Source organism: Argopecten irradians, chromosome 11 (assembly GCF_041381155.1).
Source record: "Argopecten irradians isolate NY chromosome 11, Ai_NY, whole genome shotgun sequence".
Taxonomy (NCBI): Eukaryota; Metazoa; Mollusca; class Bivalvia; order Pectinida; family Pectinidae; genus Argopecten; species Argopecten irradians.
The window spans coordinates 35,793,228-35,817,545 of NC_091144.1; the positions used below are offsets into that span (position 1 = coordinate 35,793,228).

General features: G+C 36.3%; 1 protein-coding gene across 3 annotated transcripts in view; it reads left to right on the forward strand.

Moving 5' to 3' along the window:
* The window catches only part of LOC138335418 (insulin-degrading enzyme-like), a 33,877-nt gene that overhangs the window by 4,102 nt on the left and 5,457 nt on the right, over positions 1-24,318 (forward strand). For all 3 annotated transcript variants that reach the window (XM_069284504.1, XM_069284503.1, XM_069284505.1), the window contains exons 5-26: positions 3,512-3,615; positions 4,230-4,399; positions 5,324-5,446; positions 5,749-5,861; positions 7,551-7,640; positions 8,784-8,856; positions 9,088-9,180; positions 9,743-9,834; positions 10,989-11,069; positions 11,896-11,999; positions 14,152-14,254; positions 14,906-15,001; positions 15,753-15,779; positions 16,569-16,651; positions 17,132-17,276; positions 18,382-18,492; positions 18,932-19,052; positions 20,322-20,419; positions 20,896-21,007; positions 21,673-21,840; positions 22,464-22,588; positions 23,943-24,090. In XM_069284504.1, coding sequence (XP_069140605.1) covers positions 3,512-3,615; positions 4,230-4,399; positions 5,324-5,446; positions 5,749-5,861; positions 7,551-7,640; positions 8,784-8,856; positions 9,088-9,180; positions 9,743-9,834; positions 10,989-11,069; positions 11,896-11,999; positions 14,152-14,254; positions 14,906-15,001; positions 15,753-15,779; positions 16,569-16,651; positions 17,132-17,276; positions 18,382-18,492; positions 18,932-19,052; positions 20,322-20,419; positions 20,896-21,007; positions 21,673-21,840; positions 22,464-22,588; positions 23,943-24,090 — 2,380 coding nt within the window. The remainder of the gene's footprint in view (positions 1-3,511; positions 3,616-4,229; positions 4,400-5,323; positions 5,447-5,748; positions 5,862-7,550; positions 7,641-8,783; positions 8,857-9,087; positions 9,181-9,742; positions 9,835-10,988; positions 11,070-11,895; positions 12,000-14,151; positions 14,255-14,905; positions 15,002-15,752; positions 15,780-16,568; positions 16,652-17,131; positions 17,277-18,381; positions 18,493-18,931; positions 19,053-20,321; positions 20,420-20,895; positions 21,008-21,672; positions 21,841-22,463; positions 22,589-23,942; positions 24,091-24,318) is intronic.

The following is a 24,318-nucleotide window of genomic DNA, read 5'->3' on the forward strand; positions in this document are numbered from 1 at the left end:
TATTCAAATGTGTGGGTGGATTGTTATTTTTTTCTGAAATCTTGATTTCAATCTTACATTACATAAAAAACATTTTATAAACAATCAATGAAATTGTAATTTCATTATCTCATTTATTTTAATTTTTTCAAATCGCCTTTCGTCCGTGGTCCGTCGTCCGTCCGTCGTCCGTCCGTCCGTCCGTCCGTCCGTCCGTCCGTCCGTCCGTTAACAATTCTTGTTACCGCTAATTCTCAGAAAGTGCTGAAGGGATCTTTCTCAAATTTCATATTTAGGTTCCCCTAGGACTCTAGTTGTGCATATTCGGTTAAGGTTTCCCTAGGACTCTAGTTGTGCATATTGCATTTTGGGACTGATCGGTCAACAAGATGGCCGACAGGCAGCCATCTTGGATTTTGATAGTTAAAGTTTGTTACCGCTATTTCTCAAAAAGTACTGCAGGGATCTTTCTTGCATCTTGGATTTTGATAGTTAAAGTTTGTTACCGCTATATTTCTCAGAAAAAGTACTGAAGGGATCTTTCTCAAATTTCATTGTGTTCCCCTAGGACCTTGTTGTTTTTCGGTCACAGACCCCCATGGCCGACAGGTGGCCATCTATGGATTTTGAATAGTTAAAGTTTGTTACCGCTATTTCTCAAAAAGTGCTGAACGGATCTTTCTCAAATTTCATATACAGGTTCCCCTAGGATCTTTTAGTTGTGTGCATATTACTTTTTGGGGACCGATTGATGAACAAGATGGCCGACAGGTGGCCATCTTGGATTTTGTCAGTTTAAAGTTTGTTACTGCTAGATTACTCAAAAAGTACTGAAGGGATTCTTTCTCAGAGAATTTCATATATAGGTTTTCCCTAGGGGCCCTAGTTGTGCATATTGCATTATTTGAACCGATCGGTCAACAAAGATGGCTTGGATTTTGATAGTTAAAGATTGTTACCGCTATTTCTCAGAAAATGTACTGAAGGTATCGTTTACAAAATTTTCATATGAAGGTTCCCATAGGACCACTAGTTTGGTGCATACTTGTTAATTGGGGAGCCATATCGATAAACTAAGTTGGACCGACCGACGGGCACATATTGGATTTTGAATTGTTAAATGTTTGTTATCCGACTATTTCTCAGAAAGTACTGAAGGGATCTTTCTTCAAAATTTTGATGTGCTAGGTCCCCTTGTTCCCTAGTTGGTGCATAGTACCTTTTAGGACTGATGCATAATGACTTTTGGGAGCTGATTGGTAACACAAGTCAGATGGGCCAACCCGGCGCCCATCTTAAGTATTTCCATTGTTGAAGTTTTTTACCCACTATTTCTCTAGAATAGTACTATAGCGATCTGTCAGTCAAATTTTAGCCCCCCAATCCATCATCAGATGGTGGGCTATTCAAATCGCCTTTCGTCCGTGGTCCGTCGTCCGTCCGTCCTTCCATCCGTCCGTCCGTCCGTCCGTTAACAATTCTTGTTACCGCTATTTCTCAGAAAGTACTGAAGGGATCTTTTTCAAATTTCACACATAGGTTCCCCTGTGCCCTAGTTGTGCATATTACATTTTGGGACCTATCGGTTGACAAAATGGCCGACAGGCGGCCATCTTGGATTTTGAAAGTTAAAGTTTGTTACCGCTATTTCTCAGAAAGTACTGAAGGGATCTTTCTCAAATTTCATATGCAAGTTCCCCTGGGACCCTAGTTGTGCATATTGCATTTTGGGACCGATCGGTCAACAAAATGGCCCGACCGGCGGCCATCTTGGATTTTGATAGTTAAAGTTTGTTACCGCTATTTCTCAGAAAGTACTAAAGTGATTTTTTTCAAATTTCACATGTAGGTTCCCCTGGGGCCCTAGTTGTGCATATTACATTTTGGGAACGATCGGTCAACAAAATGGCCGACAGGCGGCCATCTTGGATTTTGATAGTTAAAGTTTGTTACCGCTATTTCTCAGAAAGTACTGAAGGGATCTTTCTTAAATTCCATGTGTAGGTTCCCCTAGGACCCTAGTTATGCATATTGCATTTTGGGACCGATCGGTCAACAAAATGGCCGACCGGCGGCCATCTTGGATTTTGATAGTTTAAAGTTTTGTTACCGCTATTTCTCAAAAAGTACTGAAGGTATCTTTCTCAAATCTCATATGTATAATCTAAGGTTCCCCTAGGACCATAGTTGTGCATATTGCATTTTGGGACCGATCGGTCAACAAAATGGCCAACCTGCGGCCATCTTGGATTTTGATAGTTAAAGTTTTTACCGCTATTTCTCAGAAAGTACTCAAGGGATATTTCTCAAATTTCATATGTAGGTTTCCCTGGGGCCCTGGTTGTGCTTATTGCATTTTTGACCAGTCAGTCAACAAAATGGCCGCCAGGCGGCCATCTTGGATTTTGACAGTTAAAGTTTGTTATTGCTTTTTCTCAGAAAGCACTGGAGGGATCTTTCTCAAATTTCATATGTAGGTTCCCCTAGGACCCTTGTTGTACTATGCATATTGCATTTTGGGACCGATCAGTGAACAAGATGGCCACCTGGCAGCCATCTTTGATTTTGATAGTTAGAGTTTGTTAACGCTATTTCTCAGAAAGTACTAAAGGGATCTGTCTCAAATTTCATATGTAGGTTCCCCTAGGGCCCTAGTTTTGCATTTTGCATAAATTGGTAACTGATTAGTTAACAAGATGGCCGATCAGCCACCATCTTGGATTTCTATAGTTATCGCTATTTGTCAGAAATTACTGAAGGGATATCTCTCAAATTCCATGCATAGGTTCCCCTTTGGGCCCTAGTTGAGCATAATACCTTTGGGACTGATCGGTCAACAAGATGGCCAACCGGCCGCCATATTGGATTTCACCGATGTCTCAGAAAGTAATGAAGCGATCTGTCTTAAATTTCGTATGTATGTAGTATGTTTGAAAAAGTTTGAAAAGCAGGGAAAAGATCCCTCTTTCCATTGTCAGACAAAGATCATTCTTTGGTGGGCGCCAAGATCCCTCTGGGATCTCTTGTTTTAACTTGCTTTGTCAGCTTTGATAACCAGTTTATCTTGAAATTAAAATTTTAGTTTCAATAATGGTGTGTGTGAATAATCAACATTTTATCTGAACATGCTAAACACCTATGTGTGGTACCAATATGAATGCCATTGTTTGTTCTGTGTTGTTGTTTGAATGAGTATCCATTAGTTTTAGGTACTGAATTATGACATATGTCAATTTTTAAACTATGGTTACTGGTGTTGAAATTTAACCAGCATGTCTAGTAAGATTTAAGTTTGTGTTTGTTGTTGGCTTTGAATTGAATTAAACTTCTACTATACCTGTAATTTCCTGTCCATTCTGATTTCCTATGAAGCAAGGCTACTTTTTTTTTGAAAGACACTGTTTTGAAAAAGGAAAAAGTAATTTTGAGACCCCCCCCCCCCAAAAAAAAAAATGCTGGCTTGCAAGAGCTGATTTTCTGAAGAATAATTGTAATGTTTCTAATAATTTTTGTGGTACTTGTTGTTTTGTAGTTTCTTAATGAACATGGAGGCCTGTGTAATGCTTCCACTGGACCGGAACACACAACATACTACTTTGATGTGGCGCCTGATCATTTGTATGGTGCTCTAGACAGGTATTAAGTACTGCAGGATCGTTTCATTGTTAATTAACTAGTTGATGATGTCTTTTCTGTCAAATTCAAGGCAGAGGAAATAGCTATTGTTGTATAGCACAAATCTTTTACATTTTGCTGCATAAAATATTGGTACTACAAAAGAAAAAGAAGAGTTATGAAATCTATAATTCAAATTAGACTTGTAATTCTGCTCCACTTTGATGCTCTAGAATAGTCTGGGCTACAATATAAGTCCCCCCCCCATTCAGAGTCACCTCAGCTTGACCCCTTTGGTTAACCAATCAGGTACTAGATTATCCTGAGATGTTCCGATTCTAGGCCAGCCAGCTAGGGGTCATGCTGAGGTGACCCCAAACGGAGAGTTGTTGGATCTTGTATTGGAGCATGCCATAGAGCATCGTAGTGGAGTGGAATTAAAAGTCAAATTCCATGGAGATTGGGAGTTATGCATAAGGTATTATTGTTATTGTTCTAAGTCAATCCTATGGCATGAATTCTAATTTCTGTCAAGAGATTACAGAAACCTAAGGCGATACAACTTTCTAATAATGGCTTAAAGTAACACTAAAGATAACGAAATATCATAATATATCATAATTTTTTTGTTTCAGACTAAGCCAGTTTTTTCTTACTCCTCTCTTCACTGCCTCAACTGTGGACAGAGAAGTCAACGCAGTTAACTCGGAAAACGACAAAAATCTCCACAACGATGGACGACGTCTACGCCACCTAGACCGATCATTGTGTAAACCTGGCCATGACTGGGGCAAATTTTCATGTGGTAATTCTTATTCATTGATCTCCAAGCAATTAAGAAATTCGTTTCTTGCAGACTGTATTAAGGAAGAAATTTACGATGGTCTAAATTGTCTTGATTTTATTATTTTCCATTTCTTCTTGATTGATTTACTCTTTGTTGCATGATAAAAGTTAAATTCAAAATGGTAATCGTTTATGCATGTTATTGTTATCTACTAAAGATACTCCACCGCCGACAGAGCATAAACAATACTCATCATTTGAACAACAATTGGTGTTTAATCGTGTATATATATGCCTAATTAACACAAAAAATAATAAAATAATTTATTTTTCTTTTGGTACATGGGCAATCAGAAATTTATTCCATATAGGACTGTAGAGTGCTTAAGAATTGTTTCAGGATGCATTTAATTATTTTTAGGATTTCTATGAAATTAGAAGCTCAAACTTTTCAAATGGTGGTAAATTAATGGTGTAAAGTAAGTAACTTTTGTAACTGCAGAAAAATACTAAATCGTCTGCTCCTGTTTTTGATTGAGAAACATATGATGTCACAATCATTTACTACCTTCAGGGCAGATAACTCTGTAATGTGCAAATGCAGAATTCAATAGAATAAGCCAAAATAGTAGTTCAATCAATAGATATGAGACCAGACCTCATAATGCAATAAAACATGTTTATAATGTGTAACACGTTTACAACGAATTCATTGTTATATGTATATGTAAACAAAATTATTTTCATTTTCCGTCAAGTATGTATAAAGACAGGGAGACACCCAAATCAGTCTTTATAGACAGTTGGTCTTTATAGACAGATGGTCTCTAGACAGGTGGTCTTTATAGACAGGTCTGAGAAGAAAAAATGAAACAGAAAATTTATACCTGTAGTTTTAGACAGTGTAATTTTACTTTTAATGGTATATATATATTTTATTCAGGCAACAAGGATACATTGGGCTCCATCCCTATAGCAAATGGTATCAACATCCGTGACGCGTTGCTCAATTTTCACGCCAAGCACTACTCCTCCAATATCATGTCTGTATGCGTACTTGGGAAAGGTTAGTATTTATAACATTATCTTAACGAATATTTATGTCTATATTAAGTATCTGTATTTAAATTTCAGATTCTGTTCATCTTCAGGCTATTACTGTTAATAATTAAGATTATTTGAAAAAAATCTTGATTTTGAAATCCATTCATCTGATGAAAAAAACCTTTGTTAAATTGTATATGTTATGCGTAATATACTCCTGATTATTTGACTACCGGTATATGCTATTAACTGATAAGAAGGTACGCTTATTGTACATATTTCCAACTTTTTTTTGACATGTGTTTCTTCTTTCCTGTTTTCCAGAATCGTTAGATGAATTATCAGAGATGGTTGTGCCAATGTTTACAGAAGTAGAGGATAAGGCAGCCAAAGTCCCTGAATGGACTGACCATCCGTACGGCTCTGACCAGCTAAAGGTAAGTCTGCCAAAGTCCCTGAATGGACTGACCATCCGTACGGCTCTGACCAGCTAAAGGTAAGTCTGTCACCGTCCCTGAATGGACTGACCATCCGTACGGCTCTGACCAGCTAAAGGTAAGTCTGTCACCGTCCCTGAATGGACTGACCATCCGTACGGCTCTGACCAGCTAAAGGTAAGTCTGCCACCGTCCCTGAATGGACTGACCATCCGTACGGCTCTGACCAGCTAAAGGTAAGTCTGTCATCGTCCCTGAATGGACTGACCATCCATACGGCTCTGACCAGCTAAAGGTAAGTCAGTCACCGTCCCTGAATGGACTGACCATCCGTACGGCTCTGACCAGCTAAAGGTAAGTCTGTCAAAGTCCCTGAATAGACTGACCATCCGTACGGCTCTGACCAGGTAAAGGTAAGTCTGTCTTTGTTCCAGAATGGACTGACCATCCATACGGCCCTGACCAGCTAAAGGTAAGTCTGCTACCGTCCCTGAATGGACTGACCATCTGGACAGCTCTGACCAGCTAAAGGTAAGTCAGTCACCGTCCCTGAATGGACTGACCATCCTTACGGCTCTGACCAGCTAAAGGTAAGTCTGTCAAAGTCCCTGAATGGACTGACCATCCGTACGGCTCTGACCAGCTAAAGGTAAGGTCACCGTCCGTGAATGGACTGACCATCCTTATGGCTCTTACCAGCTAAAGGTAAGTCTGCCACCGTCTCTGAATGGACTGACCATCTGGACAGCTCTGACCAGCTAAAGGTAAGTCAGTCACCGTCCCTGAATGGACTGACCATCCTTACGGCTCTTACCAGCTAAAGGTAAGTCTGCCACCTTCCCTGAAGGGACTGACCATTTGTACGGCTCTGACCAGCTAAAGGCAAGACTGCCACCTTCCCTGAATGGACTGACCATCCGTACGGCTCTGACCAGCTAAAGGTAAGTCAGTCACCGTCCCTGAATGGACTGACCATCCGTACGGCTCTGACCAGCTAAAGGTAAGTCTGTCAAAGTCCCTGAATGGACTGACCATCCGTACGGCTCTGACCAGCTAAAGGTAAGTCAGTTACTGTCCCTGAATGGACTGACCATCCATATAGCTCAGCCCAGTTAAATTTATGTCTGTCACTGTCCCTGAATGGATGGACCATCCATACGGCTCTGACCAGCTAAAGGCAAGACTGTCATCATCCCTGAATGGAATGACCATCTGTACGGCTCTGACCAGCTAAAGGTAAGTCTGCCACCGTCCCTGAATGGACTGACCATCCATACGGCCCTGCCCAGTTAAAGTTAAATCTGTCACTGTCCCTGAATGAATGGACCATCCGTATGGCTCTGACCAGCTAAAGATAAGTCTGCCACTTTCCCTGAATTTACTGACCATCCATACGACTCTGATCAGCTAAAGCTAAGTCTGACTGAATGGATCGACCATGCATCTATTTTTTTAATATTTTCAAATGAATATTTATCAATAATAGATCTAGATATGCACGCATTATAAGGTATACTATGCTAGATTGAACATCCAAAATTTGTATAAACGTACAGGTATAATAGTCAGAAGACTTTTTGTCTTCAACGATGTGGATCATAAATTTAATTGGTGCAACCAAAACCAAGACAAAGAAAAACTTATTTTTAGTTGCCAGGTTTCTTGAATGATGTATGATTTATATTGTAGACAATATGCTATGCAGTACCAGTGAAAGAGATGAGAAGTTTAAGTTTGATGTGGGCCATCCCTGACTTCCAGGATTTCTATGCAGCAAAGGTAAGCTCAAAACTTAGGCTTGATACACATGTTTATCTTATCAATACCAAAAAAGCGAAACATTTTCTGTAAATTCTATACAGCCATGGTAGTTCTGGTTTCAATTTAGATATATAATCATCATTTGTTTTTCTGCAACCAGAAAAAAAAAATTACTGTAAGGCCAAAAAAAATTAATTGTTAGTTTCTCAGGCCACTTTTTTTAAAAAGTCAGTGCGGGCGGCGGGAATATTTTTTTTATTTTTTATTTCTCTGAAAACAAATGCGGCAGATAGCATTTTATTTTTTTCTCACTTGAAGGACATGAAAATCAATGAAAACACGTGTAGAAAATGTGAATTCTTACTCAGTCTTTCAGAACAGCTTTTAAATATCTCAATCGTCACTATATCCAAAGAAACCCAGTTGAAAATACATAATCCTGGGAGGAAACATTCCGTTTTGAGCAAATGCTGACATCGGCAGCCATTTTTTACGGAAATGAAAGGTACATACTAAAATTGGAGCCAATTTCCGGGTGCGTTTTCGAATGGAAATTTCGGGCGAGTTCGAATGGAAATTTGGGGTGCGTTCGATGCGGCGGTCTCGATTTTAATTTTTAAGTTATGGTGCATAAAAACGTTGGTGCGGGGGGTAAATGTCGATGCGGCGGGGCCTGAGAAACTAAGAATTAATTTTGTTTGGCCTAGCCGTTACAACATTTACTTTAAAGCATCAACAGTATGTAAGTTTTTTTCAGTTTTAATTGATTGAAATGTTTAACAACCAAATGAACTTTTCACTTTTTATAAAAAACATACTCTGTAACTGGGGGGACAACACTGGAAATGACTATTAGTAGTTTTAAGAGTTTACAATTACAGTACATACTGTAATAATTTAATTTAATGATCTTAATTTTCATGGGGCGCAAATATCGCAGTTTTGTTAACGGAACATATTTGCAGAATTTCAATTTTATGGTAGACCCATTCCTCTATATTTAATATTAGCACATTTGCATAACAGCGAAATTCAAAATATTTCGCTGGTGTTTTGAATTGCGGAATCAGGAAATCTACAAATATATCCATAGTGAAAATAAACCCTCTGTGAAATTTACTTGTTATACAGTAATAAGGTCAGACCTTGACTTCTTTACAGCCAGGAAACTATATAGCCCATTTGATAGGACACGAGTCAGCTGGGAGTCTGCTTTCAGAGCTTAAGGCCAAAGGTAAATACACTCCAACCTGCTTTAGAGACCACCTCTGTATAAAGACCACCTGCTTAATAAGACCACTTTAGGGTCCATATGATAGTCAAACCTGCCATGGAGAACACCTTTGTATAAAGATCACCTGCTTATAAGACCTTTTTCTTAGATTCCCATATAACCAATTTCCACACAAAAATAAAAGATAATTACATACAATTGCAAGTAAGCAACTAAATTGTGATTTCCTAGGTTGGGCCAATTCTCTAAGCTGTGGAAGCAGCTTGGGTGCCAAGGGATTTCGTATGCTGACAGTAACCATACAGTTTACTGAGGAAGGTTTGGGTAAGTTAAAAAAATTGATGTAATTACTAATTATCATACACTTTACCTGTTTTTCTGTCATCAGAACAAAAACATGTTCTGTTAATATAGGGTAATTTATGGACGTACCAGGTTTGTGTGGTGGAGGGCTTGAGGTAATATGTCAGGACAACATGGCCACCATAGCCCCTCTCCTGATGGGGCCGCGGTGGCTGGGTGGTTAAGATATCTAGATATATTGCCACAAGCCCTCCACCTCTGAGCCATGAGTTCGAAACCCAAGTGGGGCAGTTGCCAGGTACTGACTGCAGGTTAGTGGTTTTTCTCTGGGTACTCCGGCTTTTCTCCACCAACAAATCTGGCACATCCTTACATGACCCTGGCTATTAATAGGACATTGAACTGATCAAAGCAAATCCATGATCTCCTTCTTTATCTCCTCTGAATGGATCGAAAGGCTTTGTTTGACCATTAAGAATTTGCTTAAAATGCTAAAGGTTTTAGTTAAAGAATAGTTACTGTATCTGTTGTAACAGAAATGGAAAATAACCCATATAAGGTTATAATTTGTATATATTTGTAGATCACATTGACGACATGGTGAAGCTGACGTACCAGTATATTACAATGCTGAGGAGCCAGGAACCTCAGGAGTGGATCTTCAGGGAATACCAGGCAAGGCATTTATAACATCACACATCATTATTGTATCACATACCATCCTCAATTCTCCAGGAGTTACTATCACTGCCATTATATCTACCCCTGAAATATGCTGTTATAGTAAAACTAAATATTCTGTGCAGTTTAGTTCTTAAATGTACATAAAAAGAATTGAATAATGTCATACTGTGGTTGACATTGTGACTTTGAAGTTGGGTGTCACTGTAATCTTCAAGGAAGTCTCTGCAGGTCTGTGATTGGTCAGTTTTTTTCGTCTGAACTGTGTTCAGTTTACTTTTGCTATGAAATATTCGAGGAGTGGATAAATCTGCAGCGATAGTGTGCTAAATACAGTAAACTAACTTTCTTTTGTGGCCATGAAATTTCATGATTTCCATTTCAAAACAAGTTTGCGAAGATTAAAATTCAAAGATTTAAAAAATGACTATCTGTATCAATCGTGTAGATGTTAATTAATGAAGATAAACTTTAAACATTGAAATATTAAAAAAAAAATTGTTAAATTGCTGGAAATTTCTATCAGTATCAATGCATATGGTGCAGATGTTTAGTCACAGAGGTAAACTTTCGTCAATTTACTTGGATAATGTGAAAGTAAATCTCACGCAAAAGAAAGTTTATTTATATTAATTCCTGATGAGGTGCAAAGGTTTTGTGTGTAGAAGAACGGCAGAGAAGAAACAAATCATATGAATTATGAGTATATTAATCTACTGTAAATTGATATCATTTGATGGTTATAATTGCTTCTCTGTTATCAAAGATGCTCCACGGCTGACGACAGGCATTTTTTCTCTATCAAAAACAGGAGCAGACAATTTGGTATTTTTCTTCAGTTACAGAAGCTACTTACTTTACACCATTACCACTATTTTGAAAAGTTTGAGGTTCTAATTTTACTTTAAGATAAAAATATTAAAAATAATTAATTGCATCCCGAAAAAAATTACGTGGCACTATGTCCTTTATGGAATCAAGTACTGATTGCGCACCAAAAGCGAAATAAGTTATTTTATATTACTTTTTGTGTTAATTAGACATACACACACACGATTAAACACCAATTATTGTTAAAATGATGAGTATAGTTTATGCTTTATTGGCAGTGGATCATCTTTAAAAAAAGAATCTGTTTTTAATTACAGAATATCCGTGCTATGAAGTTTCGATTTAAAGATAAAGAAGAAAGTAAAAACTATACACCTTCAGTATGTAGGTCAATGCAGGTAAGTTTATACATAATCGTGTCAGATGACCTATACTGTATTTGCCGTAATTAGCACCCTTCCCCCTATAAGCACCCCTTTCCTTTTTCGGAGAAGATTTGAAGTTGTATTAACCCTTTCACCACTGTAGGCCATAATGGACTCATCCAGATCAATGGATGGTAGAGTCTACTTAAGTTACATAGGGGTGAAAGAGTTAATACTCGCATCCCATGGATGTAACAATGTTTTACAACATGTGATGCCTCTAATATCAGAATTGTATCCCATATTACATGAACTTCCGAGTCTTTCACATGTAAATCATGACATGATAATACATCACAAAGGTTAAAAGGCATATGCATGTTTACTACATCACAGATTAATGTACCATAAGTCAAAAAGATTTAAAATATGGCTGACTCTTTTCGTCCACAACTTAACATTTTAGTTCACTTATAAGCGAAAATGCCATTCTGACAAGTAGATTTTTAAGTTTTTCCACAGCCCTGAACACAATACATGGTATACAAATCATAATTACAATAATGGAAGGTGGAGGGATGAAGACAGCTTTCAATTTAACTTCTTCTAAACGTATATATAATTAATCAGAAACTGACTGACTCAAAATGTGTCCTTCGTTCACTTGTTTTTCGGTCGCAGCTCTGATGCGCATGCATAATGACTATCATAAACTCCTACCCATCTCGTGCTTCTGTTTCACCGAAAAAACCCGCAAAATATAAATTGATTGTTGGATTAAACCTTCAACGTGTTAATCTTTAACAACTCCTAGCCTGTATGAAGCACATTAAAATGTCATTATCATTTATTTTACTAGCTGTACCCCATGGAGGAAGCCCTGAGTGGAGGGTATCTGATGTCAGAGTTCCGACCTGACCTCATCACCACCATACTCAACAAACTCGTACCACACAACATGAGGTAACTAAAAGTTCAGGCCATATTATTATAAACTCTCAGTGGTGGCTGATTTTGAATGTCCAGTTCTTGCTACATTTATTATTTTCCAAATCCTCACCATGTAATACCTATGGAGTCGAAATATAAATTAACAATTTCTCGAGAATAATTTACCTGTCAACAGTATCATTTAACATGATGTCTGTTCTACCCTTCAATATTATGAAGTATACTGAAAATAAGTTAAAATATAATATACATACTTTCGTTATTCCCAGAATCACAGGAATGTTGTACTGCGTAAAATGAATTATGTCGTCATCAATGGGTGCGGCATGTATTGATGATGTCACATCATTGTGTAGTGTACTGTGTGTAGAAGACAGAGTTATCTTCCCCTAGTAACCATGGGACAGCCTTGTCAAGCATGGGAAAATGATTGTCAATACAATGAAACAGACATAGAATTTTTACATCTGTCTGAGAATATAGTGGTGAGGCTGTTGTAAAATAAATTGACTTGCTATATATATACTGTATAGCAGTTAAATTTTGTGGGTGTTTTATTTTTAGGTCACCTGACCATAGGTCACGGTGACCAATTGCGATAGCCTTTTGTCCGTTGTCAGGCGTCGTGCGTCGTCCGTCATGCGTTTACTTTTTGTTGTGAACACGATAACTTGAGTAAATGTGAACAGAGATTGATGAAACTTTGTATGTAGCTTAATATTAACAAGATCTCGGACGAGTTTGAGTTTTAGGGTTGCTGGGTCAAGTTCAAGGTCACTGATACTATTTTTAGAAAATCCCTATCAGCACTCTAGCGGCTTCATTCCTTGAGTGATTTTGATCACACTTCACACATTGACAAAGGATCATAATATCTCGGACAAGTTTGAGTGTGAAGATTGCCAGACTAAGGTCAAGGTCACTGTTACTATTTTTAGATAATTTTTTTGTCAGCACTCTAGCGGCTTCATTCCTTGAGTGATTTTGATCAAACTGCACACAAATACAAAGGACTGAAAAAGTTTGAGTTTCAAGGTTGCAGGGTCAAGGTCACCGTTACTATTTTTAGAAAATCCTTTTCAGTGCTCTAGCGGCTTCATTCCTTAGTGATTTTGATCAAACTTCACACAAATTTAAAGGACCATAATATTTAGACAAGATACAGTTTCAGGATTGCCAGGTCAAGGTCACTGTTACTATTTTGAGGTCACCTGACTATACGTCATAGTGACCAACTACAATAGCCTATTGTCCATAGTGTGTTAACTTTACTTTGTGAACATGATGACTTGAGTAAATGTTAACCGAGGTTGATGAAACTTTGTATGTAGCCTTACATCAACAAGATTTCGTACGAGTTCAAAAATGGGAATTATTCGACAGTAACGTACAAGTTATTGCCCTTTGTTCTAATTTTATCATTGTGCTTGTGAACAGTTACAAAATAACTTTGGTAAATATGAACTGATTTTTATGAAAATCTGTATGTAGCCTTATATCAACAAGATCTAGGATGAGTTTGAAAAAGGGAATTTTTCGACGGTAACTATATTATAGAGTTCATGTCCTTTGTAATAATGCTATTATTGGACCTTGTGTTCTAAAGATATTGTGGTGCTTTATCAGAATTGTGAATTTTATAACCCTTGGCCTCTTTGTTTGCCCCTGGGGAGGAGGCTAAGTTTGCTATAGTTTATATTGAATACTTCTTGGGTATATTTTGTTTATTTTCTACTGGAAATTGTTCAAACTTTTGATTCACATTATAACCACAAAAGGACATTTTGCTATTATGTCATTTTGACCCTGTCTCATCCCAAAAGGCTGAGGGGTGGTGCCCAGTGGGGTCCAAATGGCTTAAATTTTCAGGTGACCGTTAAGGTCCATGGGCCTCTTGTTGCTATATTCACATTTCACTGAAATCTGTGAATTAACAACATCAGCCAAATATTCAGATGTTAAGTTCATTGACATATATACCTAAGAACAAATAAATTCAAACTTTAAGAATTTAAGAATTATAGGAATATGTCAACTACGAAATTTGACCTTCGCGGATATACTATGTATAATAAACCATGAAATATAGACCCCGAAAATGTATAGCTCTAAATAGTATGGATAATGTGTATCACATGTCAGATGTGTGTTTTGTTTATTGTAGAATGCGTGTGGTAGCCAAGAAGTATGAAAGCATCGTTAACCAGACTGAACAGATATACGGTACTAAATACAAACTCGAACAAATTCCTGAGGAAAAGCTGCAAGTATGAAGTTCTTATCACTATAACTGTGTTTAATGACAATAATTTTTATAATTTATCAATTTTGCTGAAAATCAAATTCTAAATGCCTGGTTTTGCTTAAACTTTTATGAGTAAAAATTAAAAAAGAAGGTCTATTTTGGTTATACAGGGGTCTGAATGACTATTAATTCAAAGCAGATTTTACCATAATTGTGTGACTCAATCCACTCCTGAAAATTCATAATGAACTGTTCCACCCGTTGAATCAGAAGAGATCAAATGAGTCTTCGGGGTGAATGAGTTTAATGTCCTTCATGTAGTGTACTGTCTAGATGAAACTTTTTGCTTTAAATATCAGTTTATGAATCAAGCTGCATTGAATGTTAAACATTACGGACAAAGGAGTTATTGGACCTCCTAAAATAGTATACTGTAAATCAACTTTCTTTGCGTGCGTTTTACGTTCACAAATTTCCTTATCACAATTAATTTCTTAAGGTTTATCAATCTCCACAAATGTACATAAATCTCGCATATGTTAACAGATACTTCCTTTAAAAAATTAAATCCACAAAAGTTAATCGTCGCAAAATTGTTTTCAAAAATATGGAGAATGTGTCGTTGTTCATAATAGAGTTTATGATGTCATAGCCTAGTACCTTGTCCCTTTAGGAGTGGAGTTGCTGCGGTTACCATGATAATCTTAGACTGCCGGCTGTCAACGAATTCATACCCGAGTGCTTTGATATTGTTACAAGGGAACCTCAGGTGAGTCGGGCTATTTTAGACTAGTAGGCTAAATTGGTATTGTTACACGGGACCCCAGGTAGGCTATTCTTCAAATTGGTATTGTTACAAGGGAACTAAACCAAGGTGAGTCGCTATATAGACTATTGGTAGAATTGGTATTTAAAGGACATTCATCTGATTGTTCTTATGGTAGTCCAATAGGGAAAATTTGCATATTACAGATTTATCTGCACTTGCGGGTAGGTATTGATTGTGATGTCATGTGTTTGCAAGCGTAACATCATACGATTCGGAGAAAACGAAGTGAATTGCGCTCACAAAATAATGACGTAACAATCGATACCTACTCGCAAGGGAGCTAACTCTGTAATATGCAAAGATGGAATACAGGGGATTCAAGATCCCAAAAAGTCAGTTAAGTACAATTTACTGTCGATTAGTCCCGCCTCCTGGTGATCATGACGTCATCTTTTGACGTGGTTTTCGTGACGTCATAATCACCAGAGGGTGTGACAAAATGAGGTTAGATAGTACTTAACCCACACCGTTTTGGGATGTCAACCTCTTTATTCTTAAACAGGATTTATTTGACACAAAGTTCATAATCGTACAATATGATTTGATAGCAGTTTAACATGTTTTCTAATCGTTATCATGATTACGTCTTTCACTCAATTACTGTTTAATTAGTTCAAACAATAATTTATTGTTGAAGACATATCAATAAGCTATATTAATTTATAATCCTTTATTTTGTCTTTTATTTTAGCCCAGTGATTTTCCACAGCTGATAAAGGTATGTCTTGATATAATAGTGAATGATTTCACTGCTAGTTATTAGTCAGTGACCCCTGAAAACTCATAATGATCTCTTCTAGTCTTTGAATTAGGAGAGTTGAAGTGTGTCTTCAGGGGGGGAATAAGTTGTCTGCTGTTTACTTTGTTCCTATAAGTTCTATTTGAAGCCTTGGGGAAAACTGGTACATGTTTTGCTGTAGAAAGTCGTGCATTTATTGTGTATGTTGATAAATTAGATGCTGTATTCGGCCCTAATAAGTGCCCAGGGCGTATACAAATTGAAAAGAATGAAAAGGTGCTAATAGGACGAAATTGTATTGGAAATCTATACATTTTTGTGTAGTTTTGGTCTTTATTTATGCCTGGGCAATTGAAATCGAGGCCTCGAAAACGGGGAGGGCGCTTATAGGGACATGGGCGCTTATTAGGTCAAATTCGGTATATAAATTTCATGTTCATGTGATACTACCTAAAAATTAGTGTTATAGATAAATTATCAGATTCTGAATTACATGACATTGTTTCACTAATATAGGCCTATTGAAAGATATTAGTGAAACTTGTTGTGAAAACGTCACAAGGGTCACATGACCAATCATGAATGTTTCCTCCGGGCACTCTTGTTTCCTTCCACTGTAAGACCCCTCATGTGCTTACATCCGGGCCAATCAATGTAAAATATATTAAGTTTATACTCATACTAGTTTACTTTTGAAGATCACATGACAATAAAACAATTGCAGTAATCTACAGTGATAATTAAACAATTATGGCATTTTATCTACAGGACAGTGATTTGTGTCGGCTCTGGTTCCATCAAGACAACACCTTCCTCCAACCCAAAGCTTCCATCAAATATGAACTTAACAAGTAGGTATAGTGTACATTAATTGGTTGGTTCATGTCTGTGAAGCCAGAGAGGCATAGCTACTATAGTCTGCTGGCATATTAGTTTCCAAATTAAACAAAAAAATGTACAAAGTGGAAATGAGATTCAAAGGTCAACCATGAAGATCACTTGCTAAAAAGAGATGATAGAAATATTTTCTCAGACTTTGTTTCTTCCATAAATTAACAGCAATGATGTGTGACTGTGTAGTTGTATGGGTGGGATGAGATTTCATATATATTATATGGCCAAAGGGGAGATAATTTTAGATCTAATTGTATGGGTTATTCCCCTTGGACAAAGAGCTCTTTATAGCTAGGTTGTCTTTATACACAGGTTGAATTGTGTTTAAATTATTCATTTTTGACCCTAGAAAAGTGATCTTATTAAGCAGGTGGTCTTTATACAGAGTTGGTCGCTAAGGCAGGTTTTACTTTTCTTGTATAATATTTTTTCTGCAGTCCCTTGACATACGTCTCCCCCACCAACCACGTTCTGACCAAGCTGTTTGTGATGCTATATAAAGATGCCCTCAATGAGTATTCCTATGATGCTGATCTGGCCGGGCTTCACTACGACCTCTCAGCTACCAAATATGGCATAACTGTAAGTATTTAACATCCAAAGCATCACACACTTTTTTGGTAGTCGAGATTTATGTTGTATCCAGCACATACAGACCAGGCCACGACTCCTAAAATCAAACTTATAATAAGTAAAAAACTAACTGAAGTCATTTAAAGATACATAAAGAGAAAAACTTAAAAGTTTTGACTTTAGTTTGTACATTTGTTTCAAAAAATCAGAGTCAAGTCAATAGTTTGAGGAATACACAATATTCGAATTATCCGAGGTTGGTCATTGATGATCATAAATGGGCTTACTGGAAAATCTTACATGTCAAGTTTTAATGTTAACAGTATTTTAATTGAAGTGATATTCAATCACAATGGGAATTATTCACGTACAACATGATACCTTATAATTTTTGTGCGGACTATTGTTTCTATTGGTGATGGAATGACGTCAAAAGATGATGTCCCGCACTAACGTCATTTTAGCAGGAAGATTACAAATATCACTACTGGAGATACTAGTCCCGGGTATCGGATATGTGGTTCGTGAGTTAGTCCCATTATAATACAAAAATTGTGTATGAGAAAATTTGAAGTGTATAGGCCAATAGAGTCTACAGTAAAACCCCGTTATATTGCCACCCGTTTTACCGCCAAACTCGCTTATCGCCATGAATTTATTCAGAACGGATTTCCCTCCATACAAATACACCCGTTTTACCGCCAAACCCGCCTACCGCCATCCGCCATCACATTTGCGGAACTGATGATTAAAACAACACTATAATGACCTCGTTAATATCGCCGAATTCTGTTGATAGGGACACATGTTTTCGTAAGGTGCTCATGATCAACTGCCGACTGACAGGTAATCAGCTACACACACTATGGCCGCGTGTACGACAAATCCGATATACCGCCAAACTCGATATATCGCCAAAATCAAGGAAAACAGAAGGTGGCGATATAACGGGGTTTTACTGTATATTGAATGTCTAGTTGATGATAGTTATCTATATTTATATTACAAGTACAGGTAGATTAAGACGTCACTTTGTCATTTGTTGTTCCAGGTTGTATATCTAGCACATACATTTGTCGTTTACGACGTCACTTTACCATTTTGTTGTTTCCAGTTGTCCATAAGTGGTTACAGTGACAAACAACCCATTCTGCTGAAGAAGATTCTGGAGAAAATGACACAGTTCTCTGTGGACCCTGCTCAGTTTGTCATCATCAAGGAAAAGGTCTGTTTGATATCTAGTTGATATTCACCCAATTTACCTGTGAGAAATTTGTGATTTTTCAAATAGTACAATTTTCAGAATGAATTTTGTCATTCACGTGTATCACAGATTATTTGCTTCTCTGATTTCTATTAATTATGCTTAGTTACATAATTGTTACATATTATTTATAAAAGTAAGTATCCTGATCTACAGCTATTTTCATGATAATTAAATATATTATTTTCAATCTATATATATAATTAATTTAGAATTCATCCATTTAATATTATTTAATTTCTGACTAAATGAAGTTTTTCATTCATATTTTGCTAAAATTTAAGTATGTACAGAAACTGTAGACTACATATTAATTAAATAATCTATGATGTGTAAAATATCTTTTAGTTGGAGCGAGACGTCATATTTAAATAATCTATGACGTGAAATATCTTTTCAGTTGGAGCGTATCCTAAAGAATTTCAAGACAGATCTGACGAGTAGCCAAGTCTCTTCTTACACATCAGAACTGATGTCTGAAAGACAGTGGACACACGAGGAGAAACTCCAGGCTCTACAAGGTATGGCTTAAACACCGCAAATTCCCTCCCCCCTCATTCCCAGCCCTGATGGATTTAAAATTAATTTAAGATACTTTTGAATCTAATTATGCAAGAATATTAGAAGATATCAATTCGGAGAGATAACTCTCTCAATGACCCCGTAATATCCATAATGAACTGTTCTTGCCTTTGTATTAGAAGAGTTCAAATGTGTCATCAAGGGAGAATAAGGTTATTGCATGTGAAAATAAGTTGGTTTACAGTAAAATGGTCATGATAAAATTGTTCTTTTACGGGTACTGCATGGTGGTATTTTTGATCTGGCATGTACTAGTAACATTTTCATTTTCTTCTAATCTGGATGCAAAATTATATAAATTAAAAAGACTAAGCGTTAAAGATGCTCCACGGCCGACAGAACATCAATGATATTTATTATTTGAACAATAATTGGTGTTTAATCGTGTATATATGTGCCTAATTATCACAAAAAAATAACATAAAATAATTTATTTCGCCTTTGGTGCATGCACAATCATTACTTCATTCCATATAGGATATAGTGCCACGGATTTTTTTGGGATGCAATTAATTATTTTTCATATTTTTAACTTGAAGTAAAATTAGAAGCTCAAACTTTTCAATGGTGGTAATTGTGTAAAGTAAGTAACTTTTGTAACTGAAGAAGAATACTAAATCGTTTGCTCCTGTTTTTGAAAGTGAAAAAATACCATTTGTCAGTGATGGAGCATCTTAAAGGCCCAATATCCGTATCTTTCTTATTTTTTTCTTGATTTAGAAGAATGTTGAAAAAAAATCCTGTTGTAAATCATGCAGAGACAGGACTAAATCGAAGTCAAGATGAGCGATAATGATTCGTAATATTTCTTTAAAAATCAAATAAATATTAACTATCGCTAGGTGGGTCCCACTTAGTCAAACAAGCCGAAGTAAGCCGACAATGTAACGTCTTTGCCGAGAACGTCATGTGACTACTGTAACTACGTAACGTCTGTCCGAACTCTTCCGAAAACGGGTCATGAACTTTCCGACTTCCGTTCGGCAATACTCGTAACTTCTATGGCGACCAGTTTAAAATGAAGGCATGTTTACATGTATCGACTTTCAACAACTGCTGTACCAAAGTTATCAAAAAAACATTATGAATATTCTTTAATATATCTTAATTTTAACTACATCTACAAATACTAACAATATCGGAGTCGAATTTAACTTGAATGTTTGTTGATAGTTACGTATAGTGTGGCTTTAAACTATCTGTTACAGGTTCTGGAGTCACTGTTGAGATTTTAGAAAAGTTTGTGCCTGAAATACTGAGGAACCTACACATAGAGGGGCTTGTCTCAGGCAATGTCACAAAACAGGTAATGACCCACCCATATCACTGTTTCAATCAAACATCTGTAAGAAGGCTGTAAAGTCAAAACTAAATGTTAACGGATGTTCAAAGTTCATTTAGCCAAAGAATATTTGTGATTATTAGCTGCGATATTGGGCCCAGATTGGCATTAAATAAGATACATTATGTCGGTAATATTTTTTATTGTAAATTAGAAATAAGCATAATTAAGAATCAAAAGGTGACAACAATCACAACAGCTTAAGAGCGTGGTTAGATTTTAGATTTATTTTCCATTGACCTGTTTAACTCATGTAAAGGGCTTGTTAAGGATTCTAAAATTGTAATAGATATGATTATTGAAACTTTTTGATTTTCACCATTTCCCAATCGCCCTGCATGTATCCATTGGAGGAATAAAGAACCCACTAGGAACCTTAGAAACTTTATGAGCATACTAAACTAGAATTTCTTGATAACATTTTTATTTTCTGACTGCAGAATGTGTTGTCCATGACAGAGATGGTGAAGACTGTACTACAGTCACAGAGTGGGACTAGGCCACTGGATGCTAGTGATAGGCGACGACTCAGGGAATACCAGCTTCCTCAGGGTAGGTCTATACTGTTATTCTGTATTTGAATATTACAGATTTACCTCTCTTGCGGGTAGGCATCAATTTCGATGGCATCATTTTGTGAGCAAAATTTACGTCGTTTTCTTTGGAAAGTTTGACGTTTCTCTTGCAAACACATGACAACACAATCAATCCCTACGGAGAAGGGCAGATACCTCTGTAATGTGCTAATACAAAATACTTTTATCAGAATTACTGACAGAGTGTACCAACAGAGATTTCAACATAACAGATTGTGTTTTCATTTTAGATGTATTGAGGCAGTGGTAGACTTGATTACTTTCAAAGAAACAAGATACAGATTACAGAACTCATATTAAATTCAATATCATAACACAAAATTGTGATAGTTTACAAGAATGGAGATCAAAATGTATTATTATACAAAAAGTTATCAATTTTTTCCGATTGTTTGTTGTTATGTAAACATATTAACTTTATATTTATACAGATAGCTATTTTGTGTACGATCTTACTAAGAAAATCCTTTGATTTATACAGGTAGCTAATTTGTTTACTAAAGAAGTTTTTATATCTATACAGGTAGATATTTTGTGTACGAGCGTACTAACGAGTCCTTATATCTATACAGGTAGATATTTTGTGTACGAGCGTACTAACGAGTCCTTATATTTATACAGGTAGCTATTTTGTATACGAGCGTACTAACGAGGTCCAGAAGAGTTCCTGTTGTCAGGTGTACCTCCAGTGTGGTACAGAGGACACCAACTCCAATGTCCTGTTAGAACTTCTGTCTCAGTCTCTAAAGGAGGCCTGCTTCACAACACTCAGGACAAAGGAACAATTAGGTATCTATATAACGTCTTTGTATATTACTGAGTTATCTCCCTTGCAAGAAGGTATTGATTATGACATCATCATTTTGTGAGCAAAACTCATGTTGTTTTCTTTATAAAAAAAATATGACGTTAGTTATGTTCACAAACACATGACATCACAATTGATACCTAACTGCAAAGGCAGATAACTCTTGAATAATTTATATCAGAAGGCAAGGACACTTCAAATATAATTTGTAGTGTAATTTAAAATCAACCATGAAAATTGAACCAGATATGATGCACTTGCTTGGCTTCATTGGGTGAAATACCCAACTGTAAATATGATAAATCAATTTAATCTGAATATGTATACTTGTTTCCTTCCACACGTAAACTGTTCTCACGAGGCCAGTCTTCCTAAGAAGAATGATGGGTTGAGAATGGACATCACTTCACTTGATTTCATTCAATCAATATAAATTTCGAAAGGTTTTTAAAACTTAAAGAACATACAAATGTATGTATTCAGTTATTAATATTTGATAAGTTTATTTATTCGGATTGCACTTAATTATTTTTCTCATCCTACTCTACATCGTTATATTATTTCCCTTGCACTGTTATAATGTTTGTAATTTCTCGTTTCCAAGGTTACATTGTAAGGAGTGGACCTTTGCGTAGCAGTGGTGTCCAAGGTTACCGTATCCTGGTACAGTCTGACCGGTCGCCTCAATATGTTGAGGGACGCATAGAGGCTTTCCTCGCTTCCATGGATGTAAGTTTATATATATATAGATAAAGTTATTAGGCATCGTCAGTCCTCAGGTAATTAGACTGGCCTTGCATGTTGGATGTTAGAATTGCCCTTGCTGCCCCTATTGCATAATCGTAAAAGGCGACTAATTTAAGGATATTTTTTCTTTTTACTTATTCCTAATTAGCTTTCTTCTTCTAAAATGTCTTAATACGATCTGCATCATTTTCCTGAAGAAAGTCTATTAGAAATTTCTGACCAATCAGAAGAAAGCTTTCATGGCGTTTTGGGAGAAGAAACATAATCAATGTGTACTTTGATGTTGAAACTTTCTTAAAAACTGAAACTGTTTTGTTACAATAATATACTGTATTAGTATAGAAGGTACATCTATATTAACGTTTTAGTTTTCATTTTTAATTAAAAAATGACAAAAAAAAAATAAATGAAAATAATCTACATTGATATTTGGGCACTTCGAACATTCATGCAGATAGTGCCTGTTTTCAGTGAAAATTGCATTGGTACATTGGGGTTTTGAGGGATGCCAAACCAAGTATACGACTGTCGAGACTTTATGCTTTCCATGAAGGCTTATTTCATTTGGAATTATTTGATTTTTTTTTTTTTTTTTTTCTGTATACTAAAGATGTAATTTTTACAAATGCAATTTTAAGAACAGTACTCTTGTTTTCAAAACAAATCTCTCGCTTCGGCGGTCGCAACACCCGGTATTTATACAGTTGAGTTCGCCTACTGTGAATTAGTAACTAATGTAGAAATAATGCAGTATGGCGGATAAAAATTAAGGGAGAGAACTGAGTAAATTACTATGTACAAAAACTGGTGCATACATGTACATTATAAATAATACACTATACATTACTTCCTTGGCCCATTGTCATTGCAATACAGATGTTGCAATGATTTATTTAATAATAAATATTAATTTTCTCTTTGTTCTGGCTTTCTAATTGGCCTATTCATTTTTTCATTCCACGATGGGGGGGAAAAAATCAGAGAATGCCATGGAAACCTGACGTTATCGTGACGTCACAATAGAAACATTGACGTTGCGTATCGCTTTGGAAAAAATCAATGGAATCGTATGTGTAAACATATTTCATTTTATAAAATAGCCTGGAAAATTAATTATAGGCAAGTCACTATTTTTTAATTTCATCGGGTTATGAAATAAATTTTGTTTGCTACGCGGATTCACACAGTTTGCAAACAAAATTTCTTTCATACCCCGATGAAATTAAAAAATAGTGACTTCAATACTTAATTAAAACTGTAATGATTTTATCATTTAACGATAGAATTATCTTAATTGTCTGTGGTATCTAGAATGGTGAAATTTGTTGTCCAACAGGAGCAGTTACAAGCCATGACAGAGGAGGAATTCCAGAAACATGTGGCAGCCATGACAGTCAAACGTCTGGACAAACCAAAAAATATCAGAGAACAAAACCAATATTTTTGGTTTGAAGTCAAAGATCGCACCTATAACTTCGACAGAGGTAAAACAAAAAGATCACAGCTAAAATTGTGATAGAGTTTAAAATCATTTAGACTTATAATTTTTCAACTTGATCATGTTCAGGAGTTCAAGGTTACCATTGTGTTTGCTTAATATGAGCTTCTTGATTTAGAAGCTTTCATTATTGCAACAGAACTTTTTAATTTGGGTTATTTTAATCATAGAAGAGCTATAGCATTATAATGTTTGAATATGGTGTATGTTTATT